The sequence below is a fragment of the Haematobia irritans genome, chromosome 4 (assembly GCF_050003625.1).
Source record: "Haematobia irritans isolate KBUSLIRL chromosome 4, ASM5000362v1, whole genome shotgun sequence".
Classification (NCBI taxonomy): domain Eukaryota; kingdom Metazoa; phylum Arthropoda; class Insecta; order Diptera; family Muscidae; genus Haematobia; species Haematobia irritans.
The window spans coordinates 194,497,839-194,519,758 of NC_134400.1; the positions used below are offsets into that span (position 1 = coordinate 194,497,839).

At 29.0% G+C, this 21,920-nt stretch overlaps 2 protein-coding genes across 3 annotated transcripts in view; both read right to left on the minus strand.

Annotated features, from left to right (window-relative positions):
• Positions 1-4,514: 4,514 nt before the first annotated feature.
• Positions 4,515-5,282, minus strand: LOC142235932 (uncharacterized). Its single transcript, XM_075307180.1, has one exon. The coding sequence runs from the start codon at positions 5,280-5,282 to the stop codon at positions 4,515-4,517; it is 768 nt and encodes a 255-aa protein (XP_075163295.1).
• Positions 5,283-5,413: 131 nt separating this feature from the next.
• Positions 5,414-21,920, minus strand: part of Culd (CUB and LDLa domain) — a 30,549-nt gene continuing 14,042 nt past the window's right edge. Inside the window, exons 5-9 of one of the 2 annotated variants that reach the window (XM_075305804.1) lie at positions 21,481-21,834; positions 10,956-11,339; positions 10,726-10,849; positions 6,302-6,441; positions 5,414-6,225 (exon numbers count right to left, since the gene is read on the minus strand). In XM_075305804.1, the coding sequence (XP_075161919.1) occupies positions 5,489-6,225; positions 6,302-6,441; positions 10,726-10,849; positions 10,956-11,339; positions 21,481-21,834 (1,739 nt within the window). In that variant the 3' untranslated portion in view covers positions 5,414-5,488. Of the gene's footprint in view, positions 6,226-6,301; positions 6,442-10,725; positions 10,850-10,955; positions 11,340-21,480; positions 21,853-21,920 lie in introns of both variants that reach the window. The other variant, XM_075305803.1, reaches the window with a different exon arrangement.

The following is a 21,920-nucleotide window of genomic DNA, read 5'->3' on the forward strand; positions in this document are numbered from 1 at the left end:
TAGAAAATTTTCCAAAATTTTATTTCTATAGCAAATTTTGCCAAAATTTTATTTCTATAGAAAATTTTGCCAATATTTTATTTCTATAGAAAATTTGTCAACATTTTATTTCTATAGAAAATTTTGCCAATATTTTATTTCCATAGCAAATTTTGTCAAAATTTTATTTCCATAGTAAATTGTGTCAAAATTTTATTTCTGTAGCAAAATTTGTCAAAATTTTATTTCTATAGAAAATTTTGCCAAAATTGTATTTCTATAGAAAATTTTCCAAAATTTTATTTCTATAGCAAATTTTGCCAAAATTTTATTTCTATAGAAAATTTTGCCAATATTTTATTTCTATAGAAAATTTGTCAACATTTCATTTATATAGATAATTTTGTCAAAATTTTATCTCTATAGAAAATTTTGCCAAAATTTTATTTCTATAGCAAATTTTGTCAAAATTTTATTTCTATAGAAAATTTTGCCAAAATTTTATTTCTATAGCTAATTTTGTCAAAGTTTTATTTCTATAGAAAATTTTGCACAATATTTTATTTCTATAGAAAATTTGTCAAAATTTTATTTCTATAGCAAATTTTGTCAAAATTTTATTTCTATAGCAAATTTTGCCAAAATCGTATTTATATAATTTTATCGAAATTTTATTTCTATAAACAATTTTGCCAAAATTTTATTTCTATAGCAAATTTGGTCAAAATTTTATTTCTATAGAAAATTTTGCCAAAATTTTATTTCTATAGCAAATTTTGTCAATATTTGATTTCTATAGAAAACTTTACACAATATTTTATTTCTATAGAAAATTTTGCCAAAATTTTATTTCTATAGAAAATTTTGCACAATATTTTATTTCTATAGAAAATTTTGCCAACATTTTATTTCTATAGAAAATTTTGTCAAAATTTCATTTCTATAGCAAATTTTGTCAAAATTTTATTTTTATAAAAAATTATGTAAAACTTTAATTTATACAGATATATTTGTCGAAATTTTATTTCTTTAGAAAATTTCAACGAAATTTTATTTCTACCAAACAGTAAAAAATCTACAATTTTTGGTATAATTCTACCAACTGCACATCTATCTTATAGCAAATGGTTAAAAAAAGAAACCAATTTTTTTATTTTTATTTTTATTAGTTTTCCACTAAATATACCTTGATTATTTTTGATATCACTGGCGTTACTTAAATAATCATGCACACATACTATATAAATCTGTTATATACACATGTCGAGGAAAAATGAAAATGCAATATTTGAAGATTCGGAAATCCAACTGAAAAAACTATTTTATTTTTTCTATATTTAAATTATTAAAATGTGAAAAGCAAACGTGATATATTTCATATATCTAAAGTTTATTTTTGTAAGGTGTGCTGCCACAGATACTCCCCCCAGAGGTTTTTTTAGAAAACCACTATTTGAATCGAACAGGTGGCCTTCGGTTACGTGTACTTCTCCTCAAGGTTGGCTCTGGTGGTGTGGGTTGTACATTCGGCACGGGGAACATTGCTGGGTCTTCAGAAATATCAGTGTTAAATATAAATGCTGGTTTAATGCGATCGATTGAAATGACTTTCTCTTTACTATTGATGTCTAAGGTAAATAATTTATCGGAACGACGAATAACTCGAAATGGTCCACTGTATGGGGTTTCCAATGATTTCTTTACTCCCTCGTTTCGCACGAATACGTGTGTGCAGTTTTCGAGATGACTTGCAATGAAGACAGTTCGATTTTGTTTATGAACTGGAGCTACAGGTTTGAGATCGTTCATTTTTTTCTTCAGAGCTATGACAAAATCATCTGTAGGTGCCTGATTTTGAGTTTCTGTTAACATATCTCCAGGTAATTTTATAGCTGTTCCGTATGTGAGCTCGAATGGGGATGAGTTGATATCCTCGCGAATGCTTGATCGTAAGCCGAGAAGTACCGTAGGCAGAAAGTCTAACCAATTTTTGGTGTTGTGGCACATCAAAGCTGTTTTGAGCGACCTATGCCATCGTTCCACCATTCCATTTGAACATGGGTGATATGGTGAAGTTCTTATTCGAGTTGCTCCAAGAATGTTAACTAATTCCATGAAGAGTTGTGACTCGAATTGACGACCTTGATCTGTGGATATTTTTGATGGAACTCCAAATCTTGATATCCACCCACTAAAAAAGGCTTCGGCTACAGTTGACGCTGTAATGTTTTGAATTGGGATGGCTTCGGGCCAACGTGTAAAACGGTCGATACAAGTTAGCAAATAGTTGTAACCTTTGCAAAACGGCAGTGGGCCAACGATGTCAATATGAACGTGATTGAAACGTTCGGTCGTTGCGGGATATATGCCGATTTTGCTTTGAGTATGCCGATGGACTTTAGATTTCTGACACATGATACAATGTTGGGTCCATACCTTTATATCTCTCTTTAGATTTGGCCACACAAATCTTTTTTGAATGAGCTTCGTAGTAGCGCTGGCTCCACTGTGAGACAAGTTGTGATATTTTTCAAAAACAAGTTTCCTTAGATTAATTGGTATATAAGGTCGTGCAATTTCTGTAGAAATGTCACAATGAAGTGGAGGGTTATCGGGGGAAATTTGAACAATCTTTAATTTTAAGGAATGAGAATTGGTGTTTTCAAGTAAACCTTTTAATTCCGTGTCGGATTTTTGCGAATCGGCAATTTGATTGTAGTCAATCGAGGTTGGCGTCGAAATTGTTGATATTCGTGACAAAGCATCAGCTACAATGTTTTCGGAGCCACTAATGTGTCTGATATCTGTAGAAAATTGAGCAAGATAATCCAAATGGCGAAATTGGCGTGGAGTTGCTTTGTCTAAATTTTGTCTGAATGCAAATGTTAAGGGCTTGTGGTCCGTAAATATAATAAACTGACGACCTTCGAGCATATGACGGTAGTATTTTACAACAGAATAAGCTGCAAGAAGTTCGCGATCATACGTGCTATACTTTCTTTGTGTGTTGGAAAGTTTTTTTGAATAAAAACTAAGAGGTTTCCAACCTTCTGTTGTTCTTTGTTGTAAAACACCTCCTATCGCGATATCAGATGCATCTACCATCACACATATTGGCAAGTTTTCACTAGGATGTGACAAAACAGTCGCATTTGTAATATCGGACTTGCATTTCTCGAAGGCAGCTTTTGCCTCATCGGTCCAGACAATCTTGGTTTTGTCGTTTTTCTTGTTTCCTTTTTGGAAGCTAGAGAGTGGTAGTTGGGTGGCTGCTGCTCCTGGAATAAATCTTCTATAGAAGTTTGTCATTGCTATGAAGCGTCGAAGCTCCTTAACTGTGGTTGGTAGAGGGTAGTTCACAATGACGGAAACTTTTTCGGGGAGTGGTCTGATACCCGCCTCCTCCACGAGGTGTCCTAGGAATGTTACGGAACTTTTGCCGAAATTGCATTTAGCGACGTTGACAATTACACCATATTCTTGTAGTCTCGTGAACAACTTTTCTAGGTGTATTAGATGTTCTTGCTCGGTTTCGGAGGCAACCAATATGTCGTCTAAATATGGGAAACAAAATTCCAGACCGTTTAACACTTCATGCATGAAGCGTTGAAAGGTTTGTCCGGCGTTACATAATCCGAATGTCATGAAGTTGAACTCAAAGAGTCCAAATGGAGTCGTAATCGCGGTCTTCGGAACGTCTTCAGGCGAGACAGGTATTTGGTTGTAGGCTCTTACCAAATCGATTGTTGAGAATATTGACTTCCCTTTAAGGCCATGAGAGAAATCATGAATATGAGGTAGTGGATATTTATCCTTAACTGTTTGCGCGTTAAGAAGTCGATAATCTCCGCATGGTCTCCACTCACCATTTTTTTTAGGAACCATATGTAAAGGACTTGCCCAACAGCTTTTTGATGGTTTACATAGACCTTGATCAATCATGAACTGGAATTCTCGCTTTGCTATGGCTAACTTATCTGGCGGAAGACGGCGAGGTTTTGTTGATACCGGAGAGCCTGTTGTTATTATGGCGTGTTGAACATTATGTTTCACAATTTTATTACGACTGGATGTGCTTGTGATGTCGGGGAATCTAGCCAGCAATTCGTGATATTTGGAGTTATTTAACACAGTTTTTATTTCAAAGTAGTTCGAAATTTCTTTCACTTCGCCTTTGGTATGCAGTTTAGTTTCGGGGTCGATCAAAACGTTCTTTCTCACATCAACTAATAGACCGTAATGTTTTAAAAAATCTGCACCGATAATAGGGTGCGATACGTCTGCACGAATGAAATTCCACTGAAAGGTGCGGCGGAGTCCTAGACTTGGGGATATAACGACGTTTCCATAAGTCTTGATAGGTGTTCCATTTGCGGCGAAGAGTGAATATTTTTGTGGTTGACAGTTTCCATTACCCGGAATAACAGAAATATCTGCCCCTGTGTCGATTAAAAAATGCATTTTTGTTGTCTTATCGTATATAAACAGGCGACTAGTTGGTGAAATCCGGTCACTGGTCGCCTCAAGTGACCGGTTTAATTGTTTTCCGACTGTGAAAGGTTGAATGAGCAAGGTTTTCGGCATTTCTTGGCGTGTTTACCAAAACGTCGATGATAATAGCACACTTCGTGCTGAGACATATCTCTTTTCTTGCTTCTGGATCGTCCCCTTGAAGAATTCCTAGAAAGTCTTTTCTGTATTTCTTCGACGGATAATGTGAGCATCTCTATTTGTTTGCACATTGATGTAAAATCAAATGTCTTTCCTTGCGTGATTTCTGATACGCTTCCGGAAGTGGATATATCGGCTATTTTATCAGCCATCTTTGCAAGATTGTCTAATGATTCGGTAGAAGTTGATAAAATAGCTTGTGAATGAGAAGGTAATCTCTGCATCCACATGGTTCGTAAGAAATCTTCAGTGACACCACCATTAGATAGACTCCTCATCTCGCGCAACAATAGACTTGGTTTTTTCTGACCAATCTCCATATTGTTAAGAAGTCGTTTAATGCGGTTTTCCTCAGACACAGAAAAATGTTCGATCAGCCGATTTTTTATCTGGGAATATACGTCATTAGGCGGATTCAAAACGATGTCGCTTACGTGGGTTAGCAGTTCGGTGTCCAACTCTGCGACGAGTATGTGGTATTTTGTCCGTTCATCTCCAATTCGATATAGGGCAAATTGAGCTTCAACCTGGGCAAACCAAAGTAATGGATGTTCTCTCCAGAATCTTGGTATTTTAATGGCATGGGATGGTTGTTGAGCCGCGGAAGCTCCATCTCCTGATTCGTTCGGCATTGCTACGTCGGGGTCACCAAATTTGTCGAGGAAAAATGAAAATGCAATATTTGAAGATTCGGAAATCCAACTGAAAAAACTATTTTATTTTTTCTATATTTAAATTATTAAAATGTGAAAAGCAAACGTGATATATTTCATATATCTAAAGTTTATTTTTGTAAGGTGTGCTGCCACACACATAACATAATATAAATGAAATAATATTAAATTATATATACTATAGATTCTGTCCTTGTACTATTCGGGCACTCTCTGACCGTTTCGTAGTCCATCAATAAATTTGCAGAGGAGCTACGTTTCAATGAATCCTGTTGTCTGGTGTCATTCGAACGTCCAGAGTTTGTGAGCGATTTACTTCTACCATGGCGACGACGATTACGTCCACCGGCTAATGACATACCAATGCCAGCAGCAACGGTTGAATATTTAATTCTCGCTGCATTTGAACTGCGAAAAGGATTATTCACAGCACTAAAACAGGATATATTACGTTTATCGTCTTCATCATCATCATCATCATCGCTATCATTTTTAACCAAATGATGTGCTGAAGCAGTATCATCATGAGATGCCCTTCTTTCGGGATATATGGTTGTATTGCTACTATTGCTATTATTTTGATTCTTGTTTTTCGTCTTGGCCGCAGGTAATTGAAGACCATGGATAAATGTATCGGATGTATCACGAGATATATCCGATATATAGTGGCTGGTATTATTGCTTAAGTTGGAACGCTGGTCGCGTGTTAGTATGGAACCATAATTGATTGTATCTCCATAACAGGACCAATCACTTAGGAAGGATTCCGGTGAAGAGAGAGTGGGACGTAATCGTTGAACGCGATAGCTTCGGCCATCGTTATTCATAACAATCCATGTTTTCTTTAAATAGGTGTGTTCGGTGCAATTTACAACGAAACTCTTAGGTCTAGAGGCTGCAGCTGAAAATATGCAATAAAAATTTTTTACAAACAAAATGATCTCCAATTTTTTTTTTCAAAATATTGACATGCTAACCTTCATTATCATTTTCATTTGAGTTCCTATCATTTTCGGGTGGAATTGGAGGATGTGGATTTCCCAAAGTACAAGATATATTTAATGAATCGTCACAGAAATCTTGAGCCATTTCCTCTTGTGGTGGTGTACTGGGAGAACTGCGGAAGAAAGAAGATCTTCGGTAGGATGAAATGATATCAATGGAACACCTTCAGACCTTTCAGAACATTACAGGGCTGCGTTAATACAGATCAGATAACAGCGTATATGCTTTAAGGCTCAAAGATTCAGAAATAACATTTAAACTGTATTTGGAAAAAACTGGGGACCAGATGGTATGTGTCTAGAGTAAAAGTCAGTCGGGGTTGGTTTAAAAGGACAAGCGAAAAAATGTTGTGTGTCATGTGTCCTTAGGAACACACTTCAGCTATAGAAATAACATTTGGACGAAATTTTCTATAGAAATAAAATTTTGAAAAAAATTTCTATAGAAATAAAATTTTGACAAAATTTTCTATAGAAATAAAATTTTGACAAAATTTTCTATAAATAAAATAAATTTTCTATATAGAAATAAAATTCTGACAAAATTTTCTATAGAAATAAAATTTTGACAAAATTTTCTATAGAAATAAAATTTTGACAAAATTTTTTATAGAAATAAAATTTTGACAAAATTTTTTATAGAAATAAAATTTTGACAAAATTTTTTATAGAAATAAAATTTTGACAAAATTTTCTATAAATAAAATAAATGTTCTATATAGAAATAAAATTTTGACAAAATTTTCTATAGAAATAAAATTTTGATAAAATTTTCTATAGAAATAAAATTTTGACAAAATTTTCTATAGACATAAAATTTTGACAAAATTTTCTATGGCACGGCTTGTTGTGCTAGTAGTTTGAAATATTCCACGTCCCATTAGGGCCGCCAGTGATATGAACATCGGACTGTGCGAATCAGTCATGCTCGAGTATTTGCCTGACTTCAGTAGTAAAATCATCCTACCTATTCTCCAGGCATCGGGTATAATGAGTGATTCCAAAGACAATATGAGCGTCCAGAATCACCTGGTATTGAGCCGGGCAATCGAAAAGTACATGTGGCCACAGTTGGTAGAATTCTACCCAACATGGCTAAGAGCCACTTCAAACATTTTGTATAGAAATAAAATCTTTTGAGCAAATTTTCTATAGAAACCAAAGTTTGGCAAAATTTTGACAAAATTTTCTATAGAAATATAATTTTGAAAAGATTTTCGATTGAAATAAAGTTTTGACAACATTTTCTATAGAAATAAAATTTTGACAAAAATTTTCTGTAGAAATAAAATTTTTACAAAATTTTCTATAGAAATAAAATTTTGACAAAATTTTCTAAAGCAATAAAATTTTGACAAAATTTTCAATAGAAATAAAATTTTGACTAGATTTTCTATAGAAATAAAATTTTGACAAAATTTTCTATAGAAATATAATTTTGAAAAGATTTGCTATTGAAATAAAGTTTTGACAAAATTTTCTATAGAAATAAAATTTTGACAAAATTTTTTATAGAAATAAAAATGTGATAAAATTTTCTAGAGAAATAAAAATTTGATAAATTTTCTATAGAAATGAAATGTTGATAAAATGTTCAATAGAAATAAAATTTTGACAAAGTTTTCAATAGAAATATTTTCTATAGAAATATAATTTTGAAAAGATTTGCTATTGAAATAAAGTTTTGACAAAATTTTCTATAGAAATAAAAATTTGATAAAATTTTTTTAGAGAAATAAAAATTTGACAAAATTTTCTATAAAATAAAAATTTGACAAAATTTTCCATAAAAATAAAATTTTAACAAAATTTTCTATAGAAATAAAATGTTGGCAAAATTTTCTATAGAAATAAAATGTTGGCAAAATTTTCTATAGATATAAAATTTTGACAAAATTTTCTATAGAAATATAATTTTGAAAAGATTTGCTATTGAAATAAAGTTTTGACAAAATTTTCTATAGAAATAAAATTTTGACAAAATTTTTTAAAGAAATAAAAATGTGATAACATTTTCTAGAGAAATAAAAATTTGATAAATTTTCTATAGAAATGAAATGTTGATAAAATGTTCAATAGAAATAAAATTTTGACAAAGTTTTCAATAGAAATATAATTTTGACAAAATTTTCTATAGAAATATAATTTTGAAAAGATTTGCTATTGAAATAAAGTTTTGACAAAATTTTCTATAGAAATAAAAATTTGATAAATTTTTTTGGAGAAATAAAAATTTGACAAAATTTTCTATAAAAATAAAAATTTGACAAAAATTTCCATAAAAATAAAATTTTAACAAAATTTTCTATAGAAATAAAATTTTGACAAAAATTTCTACAGAAATAAAAATTTTTTAGAGAAATAAAATTTTGACAAAATTTTCTATAGAAATATAATTTTGAAAAGATTTGCTATTGGAATAAAGTTTTGACAAAATTTTCTATAGAACAAAAAATTTTGACAAACTTTTCTATAGAAATAAAAATTTGATAAAATTTTCTATAGAAATAAAAATTTGTCAGAATTTTCCATAGAAATAAAAATTTGACAAAAGTTTCTATAAAAATAAAATTTTGAAATATACTGTTGATAAAATTTTCTATAGAAATAAAATTTTCACAAAATTTTCTATTGAAATATAATTTTGAAAAGATTTGCTATTGAAATAAAGTTTTGACAAAATTTTCTATAGAAATAAAATTTTGACAAAAATTTCTACAGAAATAAAAATTTGATAAAATTTTTTAGAGAAATAAAATTTTGACAAAATTTTCTATAGAAATATAATTTTGAAAAGTTTTGACAAAATTTTCTATAGAAATAAAATTTTGACAAAATTTTCTATAGAAATAAAAATTTGATAAAATTCTCTAGAGAAATAAAAATTTGACGAAATTTTCTCTAGAAATAAAAATTTGACAAAATGTTCTATGAAAATAAAATTTTAACAAAATTTTCTATAGAAATAAAATGTTGATAAAATTTTCTATAGAAATAAAATTTTGACAAAATTTTCTATAGACATACAATTTTGAAAAGATTTGCTATTGAAATAAAGTTTTGTCAAAATTTTATTTCTATAGAAATAGAAATAAAATTTTGACAAAATTTTCTATAGAAATAAAAATTTGACAAAATTTTCTATAAAAATAAAATTTAAACAAAATTTTCTATAGAAATAAAAATTTGTCAAAATTTTCTAAAAAAATAAAATTTTAACAAAATTTTCCATAGAAATAAAGTTTTGACAAAATTTTCTATAGAAATAAAATGTTGGCAAAATTTTCTATAGAAATAAAATTTTGATAAAATTTTCTATAGATATAAAATGTTGGCAAAATTTTCTATAGAAATAAAGTTTTGACAAAATTTCCTATAGAAATAAAATTTTGATAAAATTTTCTATAGAAATGAAATTTTGAAAAAAAAAATTATGGAAATAAAATTTTAACAAAATTTTCTATAGAAATTAAAATTTGGCGACATTTTTTATAGAAATAAAATTTTTTATAGAAATAAAACTTGGGCAAAATTTTTTATAGAAATAAATATTTGACAAAAATAGCATAACATTTTGACAAAATTTTCATAGAATTTTTTTTCTTCAGAAATACAATTTTGACCAGCCTTTCTGCAGAAATAAATTTTTGCAAAATAATATTTTTTGTTTAGTGCATGTGGCCCTCGTTTAAAGATGGGGCACGTTGCTATCAATCACTGCTAAGTTCGAATTGAGACGGCTGCGCTTGCCTTGATCTTAGTTTTGCATAGGGAGTAGAATTAACATTGTAGCTATGCGTGCCAAATTTGCTTGAAATCGGTTCAGATTTAAATATATCTCCCATATATAGCTTTCGCCCGATTTACACTCGTATGACCACAGAGGCCAATTTTTTACTCCGATTTAGTTGAAATTTTGCACAGGGAGTAGAATTAGCATTGTAGCTATGCGTGCCCAATTTGGTTGAAATCGGTTCAGATTTAGATATAGCTCCCATATATATGTTTTTCTGATTTCGACAAAAATGGTCAAAATACCAACATTTTCCTTGTAAAATCGCCATAAATAAACGTTTTCGAAGTTTCCTTACAATTGCTTCAGATATAAATGTTTCCCATATTTTTTTACTAACATTGTGTTCCACCCTAGTGCATTGGCCGACTTAAATTTTGAGTCTATAGATTTTGTAGAAGTCTATCAAATTCTGTCCAAATCGAGTGATATTTAAATGTATTTATTTGGGACAAACCTTTATTTATAGCCCCCAACACATTTGACGGATGTGATATGGTATCGAAAATTCAGATCTACAAAGTGGTGCAGGGTATAATATAGTCGGCCCCGCTCGACTTTAGACTTTCCTTACTTGTTTTTTCTAAGTTCAAAAGAAACTTACGTATTCAATGTGGTATGTCGAACGGTATTATCTTCTGATATCATTAACGCCTTCCTTTTACAGTTGCATTTGCATGTAACTTGCGTTGACGCTGTCTCTGGTGCTTCAACCGGGCCTGCAATACCTGCAAACGAGATTCTTTATTTCGTTAAAATAATCGTTTTAAAAATGACACTAACTATTATTATATGAAGAAAACAATGTGAATAATTAATTTGCAATATATTTACCACAGTTTTGTGTTGCCCTTAGAACTTGATGAGCAAGATCCGGTTGTTCAACACATCCACCTATAGCTCCATCCGATTCACTTAATTCTTCTGCAGTTGATCTTAGTGTACAATGATTAACGCCCTCATTCGCCACGGTTGAGGCAGCAGCTGAAGTTGATGGCAACTCACTATTATTGTCCATGTACAGTGTAGAGGCCACCGTTATGTTGCTATTGGCCCTACTGCAACTTCGATCTCTGTGACGCCTATGATGTTTGCGTTGACGATCGCGTCCTCGTTGCTCTCGTATTTCATGATTCATGCCGATTTTAATTACTTCCTCATAATCGGGTGGGGCTTCATAGCTGGGTGGCTCATCGGGTACGACTTCCTCTTGACGATCTGAAGAATTTAAGAATTTATTCGCTAATTCGATTAGGAAGACATGTCTTTTCTGTATATTCTATATAGTCAGTTAGCTGATGAAATTTTATCAGTTCAAAGTAATCGTGGTGAAGATATTTGCAATTTACTTTCTGTTAATAGGCCGTTAAAGCCTAACGGAGCAACATGAAAGTGTCCAAAGATAATCATAGCGATAGGCGAAAATTTGTTTATCTACGTGCATTTCTTATGGGAAGCCTAAAATACGCGACGGAATACCGTGACGACTATCGCCAAATTGAAATCGCGTATCGCCCAATTAAAATCTATTCTAATTCCTTCGCGGAAATCGGCTAGGGTTGCCATTATTTATCGAATCGTTTAAGGTATTGTTGTTGCCTGGCCACGAGGAAATTCTTTAATCTTCAAAAAATTTAACAAATAATAATAAGGTCCTACATGTTTTTATTCAACTCCATTGTTGAATATCAAAAACACCTGCAATATTAACATCAAAACATTCGGAAACAAGAAAAGAGCAAAATGTTGCCAACAAACTTATTGTATTTGTCGTCGCGGAAAAAATGTTTGGCCTACACGGATGAAAAATACTGTTTTTCATATGTTTGGGTGTAAAAATTATACGTTTGGAACTCAATTTTTTAACACAATATTTTTAAGTGCGAGCATGTAATGTTTAAGTGCAAGCATATGTTCATAAACTAGCATAACATGTTTGGGACATATAATATGTTAATATGTTGGAACATATTATGTTTGGGACATAAAATGTTTGTAAATATAATATGCTTATACGTTTGGAATTCAATTTTTTTGAACACAATATATTTAAGTGGAAGCATATAATGTTTAAGTGCAAGCATATGTTCATAAACTAGCATAATATGTTTGGGACATATATGTTAATATCAGCGCTGCCGCTACTACTTCAATCGAAGTATTTTCCTTCATTTTCACAAAATTTACTTCGTCACTCCTTCGTCAAAAAATCTGCTTCACTTTTTGTCCTGCTTCAAATTTTAAAATTTTTCCCCATATTACCTAATTGTTTTTCCTATTCCTTTAATTACGATGAACATAGCGGTTTTAATCATTGAATTATTAAACGATGTGGACCAATTTTTGCATAGTTGTTAGAGACCCTATACTTACACCATGTACCAAATTTCATCTGGATCGGATGAAATTTGCTTCTCTTAGAGTCCCCGCAAGCCAAATTTGGGAGTCCGTTTATATGGGGGCTATATGTAAAAGTGGACCGATATGGCCCATTTGCAATACCATCCGACCTACATCAATAACAACTACTTGTGCCAAGTTTCAAGTCGATAGCTCCTTTCGTTCGGAAGTTAGCGTGATTTCAACAGACGGACGGACTGACGGACATGCTCAGATCGACTCAGAATTTCACCACGAATTTATGGGGTCTTAGAGCAATATTTCGATGTGTTACAAACGGAATGACAAAGTTAATATAACCCCCATCCTATGGTGGAGGGTATGTTTTCAAAAATGTATGCTACTTCAATTTTATTCAATCTACTCCACTTCTTTTCAAAATCTACTTCACTCAATTTTTCACTAGCGGCAGCACTGGTTAATATGTTAGAACATATTATGTTTGGGACATAAAATGTTTGTAAATATAATATGCTTAGATGCAAACATATATTAAATTAGCAATAGCCTATTAACATATATGTGTTTAGAAAGAGAGACCTAGAGAGTATGTTGCAATTAAAATAATGGAAGTAACCAATTGGCGCCTTAAAAATATATCCATACAAGGAAACATAAAGTGAAACATAATATGTTTAAACAAAACAAACAATATATTGTTTGGACCAATCCTGAAGCAGGGATGGAAAATGTTGTAATATAGTACTTTTTTAATACCTTTTCATCCTGATGAATAACGCGAATTACCTTTTGTGTAGACATTTTTGAGCCGACATCAGATTTATGGTACAATAGTTTTGTTAATTTTTTTTTTTTAATATTTTAAGAAAGTCTTTAACAAACCCACTTGCTAATAGTCTTTTACAAATTTGGCAAAACAGAAAAGTTCATGCGGGAAGAAAATCTCGATTTTGTAAAAGCATAGTGCAAAAAACACGGTTTTATTGAATTTCAAGAATGTTTTAGTCGAAAAAAGCATTTGATTCTATATTACGTTTCCACACGAACATTTACAGTCACGGTGGAAACTTGATACCAAAATAATCTACCAACATTTGGAGCAAATCTTACCAACAACTACCAACAATATATTATTTTGCAACAATTTAGTTCTTCAGAAAGTTTTGTCAAAATTGTATGTCTACAGAAAATTTTGTCAAAATTTTATTTTTTGTCAACATTTTATTTCTGATGAAAATTTTGTCAAAATTTTAATTGTGATGAAAATGTTTGCCAAAATTTTATTTCTATAGAAAATTTTGTCAAAATTTTCATTCTGACGAAACTTTTGTAAAAATTTTTTCTGATGAAAATTTTGTAAAAATTTTATTTCTATACAAAATTTTTGTCAAAAAACTTTTTTTTATAGAAAATTTTGTCAAAATTTTAATTCAATAGAAAATGTTGTCAAAGTTTTATTTCTATAGAAGATTTTGTCAACATTTTATTTCTATAGAAGATTTTGTGATAATTTTGTTTCTATGAAAAATTTTGTCAAAATTTTATTTCTATAGAAAATTATGTCAAAGTCATATTTTTTTGTCAAATTTTATTTCTTCAAAATTTTATTTTATACAAATTTTCTCAAAATTTTATTTCTATAGAATTTTTTCTCAAAATTTTATTTCTATAGATTTTTCTTTTCAAAATTTTATTTCTATAGATTTTTTTCTCAAAATTTTAATTCTATAGAATTTTTTCTCAAAATTCTATTTTTTTTTTAATTTATGTGTGTCAAAGTTTTATTTCTATAGAAGATTTTGTCATAATTTTGTTTCTATAGAAGATTTTGTGATAATTTTGTTTCTATGGAAAATTTTGTAAAAATTTTATTTCTATAGAAAATGATGTCAAAGTTTTATTTTTTTGTCAAATTTTATTTCTTCAAATTTTTATTTTATAAAAATTTACTCAAAATTTTATTTCTATAGATTTTTTTCTAAAAATTTTATTTCTATAGAATTTTTTCTCAACATTTTATTTTTTTATTTATATGTGGTAACCACGGTTACCACTAGTGCAAAAAAATTTACTAAACAAATATTTCTATAGAAAATTATGTCAAAATTTTATTTCTGTAGAAAATTTGTTAAAATTTGTCAAAATGCAAAATGCAATATTATAACAATTTTCTCAAAATTTTATTTTATAAAAATTTTCTCAAAATTTCATTTTATAAACATTTTCTCAAAACTTTATTTCTGTATTTTTTTTTATAGGAAAATTTTGTCAAAATTTTAATTCAATAGAAAATTTTGTGAAAGTTTTATTTCTATAGAAGATTTTGTCATAATTTTGTTCCTATAGAAGAAGATTTTGTTATAATTTTGATTCTATGGAAAATTTTGTCAACATTTTATTTCTATAGAAAATTATGTCAAAGTTTTATTTTTTTGCCAAATTTTATTTTATAAAAATTTTCTCAAAATTTTATTTCTATAGAATTTTTTACCACTCGTCCAAAAAAAACTACCAAACGAATATTTCTATAGAAAATTATGTCAAAATTTTATTTCTGTAGAAAATTTTGTCAAGACTTTATTCCTGTAGAAAGTTTTTGTCAAAATTTTATTTCGATAGAAAATGTGATCAAAATTTTACTTCTATAGAAAATTTTGTCAAAATTTTATTTCTATAGCAAATTTTGTCAAAATTTTATTTTATAAAAATTTTCTCAAAATTTTATTTTATAAAAATGTTCTCAAAATTTTATTAAACATTTTCTCAAAACTTTATTTCTATAGAATGTTTTTATAGGAAAATTTTGTCAAAATTTTAATTCAATAGAAAATTTTGTCAATGTTTTTTTTTTTTCTGTAGAAGATTTTGTCATAATTTTGTTTCTATAGAATGATGAAAATTTTGTCAAAATTTTAATTGTGATGAAAATGTTTGCCAAAATTTTATTTCTATAGAATTTTTTACAACTCGTCCAAATTTTTATAAAATGGCAAATATTTCTATAGAAAATTATGTCAAAATTTTATTTCTGTAGAAAATTTTGTCAAAACTTTATTCCTGTAGAAAGTTTTTGTCAAAATTTTATTTCGATAGAAAATGTGATCAAAATTTTACTTCTATAGAAAATTTTGTCAAAATTTTATTTCTATAGCAAATTTTGTCAAAATTTTGTTTTATAAAAATTTTCTCAAAATTTTATTTTATAAAAATGTTCTCAAAATTTTATTAAACATTTTCTCAAAACTTTATTTCTATAGAATGTTTTTATAGGAAAATTTTGTCAAAATTTTAATTCAATAGAACATTTTGTCAATGTTTTTTTTCTGTAGAAGATTTTGTCATAATTTTGTTTCTATAGAAGATTTTGTGATAACGTTGTTTCCATGGAAAATTTTGTCAAAATTTTATTTCTATGGAAAATTATGTCAAAGTTTTATTTTTTTTGTCAAATTTTATTTTTTCAAAATTTTATTTTATAAAAATTTTCTCAAAATTTTATTTCTATAGATTTTTTTCTCAAAATTTTATTTCTATAGAATTTTTTACCACTCGCGCAAAAAAAAATCTACCAAACAAATATTTCTATAGAAAATTATGTCAAAATTTTATTTCTATAGAAAATTATGTCAAAATTTTATTTCTGTAGAAAATTGTGTCAAAACTTTATTCCTGTAGAAAATTTTGTCAAAACATTATTCCTGTAGAAAGTTTTTGTCAAAATTTTATTTCGATAGAAAATTTGGTCAACATTTTATTTCTATAGAAAATTTTGTCAGAATGCCATTTTATAAAAATTTTCTCAAAATTTTATTTTATAAACATTTTCTCAAAACTTTATTTCTATAGATTTTTTTTTATAGGAAAAATTTTGTCAAAATTTTAATTCAATAGAAAATTTTGTCAAAGTTTTATTTCTATAGAAGATTTTGTCATAATTTTGTTTCTATAGAAAATTTTGTCAAAATTTTATTTCTATAGATAATTTTGTCAAAATTTTATTTTTTTGTCAAATTTTATTTCTTCAAAATTTTATTTTATAAAAATTTTCTCAAAATTTTATTTCTGTAGATTTTTTCTCAAAATTTTAGTTCTATAGATTTTTTTCTCACAATTTTAATTCTATAGAATTTTTTCTCAACATTTTATTTTTTTTATTTATGTGTGGTAACCACGGTTACCACTCGTGCAGAAAAAATCTACCAAACAAATATTTCTATAGAAAATTATGTCAAAATTTTATTTCTGTAGAAAATTATGTCAAAACTTTATTCCTGTAGAAAGTTTTTGTCAAAATTTTATTTCTATAGAAAATTTTGTCAAAATTTTATTTCTATAGAAATTTTTGTCAAAATGCCATTTTATAAAAATTTTTTCAAAATTTTATTTTATAAAAATTTTCTCAAAATTTTATTTTATAAAAATTTTCTCAAAATTTTATTTTATAAACATTTTCTCAAAAACTTTATTTGTATAGAATTTTTTTTATAGGAAATTTTTTCAAAATTTTAATTCAATAGAAAATTTTGTCAAAGTTTTATTTCTATAGAAGATTTGGTGATAATTTTATTTCTATGGAAAATTTTGTCAAACTTTTATTTCTATAGAAAATTATGTCAAAGTTTTATTTTTTTTTTTTCAAATTTTATTTCTTCAAAATTTTATTTTATAAAAATTTTCTCAACATTTTTTATTTCTATAGACAATTTTGTCAAAATTTTAGATTTTCAAAATGTTGTTTTATAAAAAATTTTCTCAAAATTTTATTTTATAAAAATTTTCTAAAAATTTTATTTTATAAAAATTTTCTCAACATTTTATTTCTATAGAAAATTTTGTCAAAATTTTAGATTTTCAAAATGTTATTTTATAAAAAATTTTCTAAAAATTTTATTTTATAAAAATTTTCTCAAAAGTTTATTTCTAAAAAGTTTTTTTTCTCAAAATTTTATTTCTAAAAAGTTTTTTTTTCTCAAAATTTTATTTCTATAGAAAAATTTCTCAAAATTTTATTTTATAGAAACTTTTTCCAAAATTTTATTTCTATAAAGATTTGATCTACCAAAACATCAAGAATTCTATCAATTCTACAAAATCTACAATTTTTGATAGAATTCTACCAACTGGGGCAACCGTCGTGGTAATACAAATTTATTTTTACGTAGTATATAATTTGCTTTTTCATATATTTTAAAATAATAAAGCACATAGAATAATTTTTGTTTTGTAAATTGTGTTTAAAATTAACGAAAAATATTGTAGGGAGTTTTTGGGAAAGTAGAGAACGTTTTTTGTCCTTGAAGGGTAAACCGAAAAAATTCCCTGGCAACACTGAAAAAACAGTGAACCCATCAGGAAAGATAACTTTCGATTAATTTTAGAAAATTTTGAACTTTTTTAGAAAATTTTAACTAAACGGTATTACAAGCGCTGGCATCACTCCGATATGGCAAAAATAAGTAAATATTTTTCGACAAATTCAAGAAAATTTATTAGACATAACTACATTTTTTCAGTAGTTAAAGAAAATTTTGTAGTTTTAAGAGAAATCGTGGAGTTCAAAATTGCAAGAATGTCTTTAGTGACATACGAAGTTCATGATGGACACATTTTTGGTAAAATTTACAAATTTAAAGAAATAATGAACTATTTTGTAAGAAATACGAAATTAGGAAATCTTTATGCTTTATTTGTGTATAACTTTTTCCCGTTTTTTAGTTCATTTAACTAACATACGCAAAAAATTATTTGACTAAAATAAACTTTTTCCAAACATAATGATTCTATGAACTAATATAAAGTTAATATGGCTTTAGTGAAATAGAGAGTTCACTTTTTTTTGAGTGAATAAATACTGATTTTAATTTAAAAAGGCGTGCACTCAAAAAAAAGTGACTCCTCTATTTCACTAAAACCAATTTACCAATATATTTTAGTTTATAGAACTCTTATGTTTGGAGAAAGTTTTCTTTACTATAATCATTTTTTGCGTATGTTACATAAAATTAACTAAAAAATTTTAGTACCAATGGGCGCCATCTTGAACTTTGTATGTCAATAAAGACATTTTTGCAATTTTGGAATCCAATATTTTTCCTTCAAACTACAAAATTTTCTTTAACAAGTGAAAAATAAAAGTAATTATGTCTAATAAATTTTCTTGAATTTCTCGAACAGTATTTACTTATTTTTGTGATATCGGCGTGATATCAGCGTTTGGAATACTGTTTAGTTAAAATTTTCTAAAAATAATAAAAAAATTTCTTCTAGTGGTTTCAGTGTGCCCTTTTAAAATCATTACACCACCAGAGAGAATAAAAAGACAAGAGGACGAACATTTCTCTTCTACAAAAACAACAAATGTCAACCGTATAGATGTCGCACAATGCCTGCATCGGCAGTTATAATTTCAAATTGTCTGCCAAAAAATATAATAGAATAAAACGAATTATATAAAAGAACATTTGTTATTAGAAAGTAGGTTCTAAATCCTATTTTCCTTACGTTTCGTAAAGCCGGCAGAGAACTGAACTGGGTGACGCCGACGCAAACTGTATGATATTTGAGAGCATCACCGACAAAAACTGCATGATATTAGAGAAATTTTCCTCATGACTACCACCTACTGACGCAGTTTCGTTTCACAGTTTCGTCCTCTTGTCTTTTATTCTCTCTGTTTGTATTACCAACACGGTTGCCACAGTTTGTAGAATTCTACCAAAAATTGTAAATATTTTCTGTTTGGTAGATTGATAGAATTCTTGATGTTTTGGTAGATGAAATTTCTATAGAAATAAAATGTTGGAAAAAGTTTCTATAAAACAAGTAAGGAAAGTCTAAAGTCGGGCAGAGCCGACTATATTATACCCTGCACCACTTTGTAGATCTAAATTTTCGATACCATATCACATCCGTCAAATGTGTTGGGTGCTATATATAAAGGTTTGTCTCAAATACATACATTTAAATATCACTCGATCTGGACAGAATTCGATAGACTTCTACAAAATCTATACACTCAAAATTTCAGTCGGCTAATCCACTAGGGTGGAACACAATGTTAATAAAAAAATATGGGAAATATTTACATCTGAAGCAATTTTAAGGAAACTTCGCAAAAGTTTATTTATGATTTATCGCTCCATATATATGTATTAGAAGTTTAGGAAAATTAGAGTCATTTTCACAACTTTTCGACTAAGCAGTGGCGATTTTACAATTTCTGTCGAAATCAGAAAAACATATATATGGGAGCTATATCTAAATCTGAACCGATTTCAACCAAATTTGGCACGCATAGCTACAATGCTAATTCTACTCCCTGTGCAAAATTTCAACTAAATCGGAGCAAAAAATTGGTCTCTGTGGTCATATGAGTGTAAATCGGCCGAGAGCTATATATTGGAGCTATATCTAAATCTGAACCGATTTCAATAAAATTTGGCACGCATAGCTACAATGCTAATTCTACTCCCTGTGCAAAATTTCAACTAAATCGGAGTTAAAAATTGGCCTCTGTGGTCATATGAGTGTAAATCGGGCGAAAGCTATATATGGGAGATATATCTAAATCTGAACCGATTGCAACCAAATTTGGCACGCATAGCTACAATGCTAATTCTACTCCCTGTGCAAAATTTCAACTAAATCGGAGCAAAAAATTGGTCTCTGTGGTCATATGAGTGTAAATCGGGCGAAAGCTATATATGGGAGATATATTTAAATCTGAACCGATTGCAACCAAATTTGGCACGCATAGCTACAATGCTAATTCTACTCCCTGTGCAAAATTTCAACTAAATCGGAGCAAAAAATTGGCCTCTGTGGTCATATGAGTGTAAATCGGCCGAAAGCTATATATGGGAGCTATATCTAAATCTGAACCGATGTCAACCAAATTTTGCACGCATAGCTACAATGCTAATTCTACTCCCTCTGCAAAATTTCAACCAAATTGGGGTAAAACTCTGGCTTCTGGGACCGTATTAGTCCATATCGGGCGAAAGATATATATGGGAGCTATATCTAAATCTGAACCGATTTCAATAAAATTTGGCCCACTTGACTATAGTACTAATTGTTCTTCTTGTGCAAATTTTAGGCAAATTAGGGTAAAACTCTGGCTTCTGGGGCCATATAAGTCCATATCGGGGGAAATATATATATGGGAGCTATATCTAAATCTGAACCGATTTCTTCCAAAATAAATATGGATCTATTTTGAGCCAAAACTCATACGTGTGCCAAATTTGAAGTCGATTGGACTAAAACTGCGACCTAGACTTTGATTACAAAAATGTGTTCACGGACAGACGGACATGGCTATATCGACTCAGGAGCCCACCCTGAGCATTTTTGCCAAAGACACCATGTGTCTATCTCGTCTCCTTCTGGGTGGTGCAAACATATGCACTAACTTATAATACCCTGTTCCACAGTGTGGCGCAGGGTATAAAAAACCTATAGAAATAAAATTTTGAGAAAATTTTTATAAAATAAAATTTGACAAAAAAACAAAAAATTAAATTTTGACAAAATTGTTTATAGAAATAAAATTTTGACAAAATTGTTTATAGAACTAAAATATTGACCAAATTTTCTATAAAAATAAAATTTTGACCAAATTTTCTATAGAAAAAAATTGACAAAATTTTCTACAGGAATAAAATTTTAAAAAAAATTTCTACATGAATAAAATTTTGAAAAAATTTTCTACAGGAATAAAATTTTGACAAAATTTTCTAACCGTTGTTATCACACATGGTTAATGATCAAGCCTTGCCGGCTACTCTTATGTCCTCTAGACCCACCAACGTGTAAAAATTATTAAAATTTTCGTTGAGTAGAAAAGTCCCTACATTGTGCTCCTACGTCCCTATGAGGCGCCTAATATTAGAAAAAAACCTACATGTAGGGATTTTCCCCTACTCATGGCAACACTGACGTGTAATGGTACAAAAACACATCTGATATTAATTTGATTATCCCAAAGTTTACTTACCCAATAGTTCACTTATGGTCTGCAAATGATTTTGCAATTCTCTCTGATGCCGTGCCCTTACACCCATGCGGTATAATATGACCATCCATCCGGAGAGAACTGCAAATATTCCCAATGTTGATATAACGAAAATTCCAGTAGCCGTTCTCAAATCGGGATATTGCTCTATTTTGGGAAAATAATAATTCGGTTTATGTGAATACCAACGACGATCATTTTGTAAGTGAGCCCAATCCTCTTCGCAGGAATCGGGCTCGTCGCTGCCATCGCCACAATGATCGAATCCATCACAATGCAGACGTATAGAGATGCAATGGTTATTGTTGCACAGAAACTCCGAGCCAATGTAGCAATCTAATTGAAGATAGGGATCTGTTTAAAGATAGATGTGCGAATTTCAGCAACCCCCGCCCTGTTTACATACCCCGCCCTTCAACAAA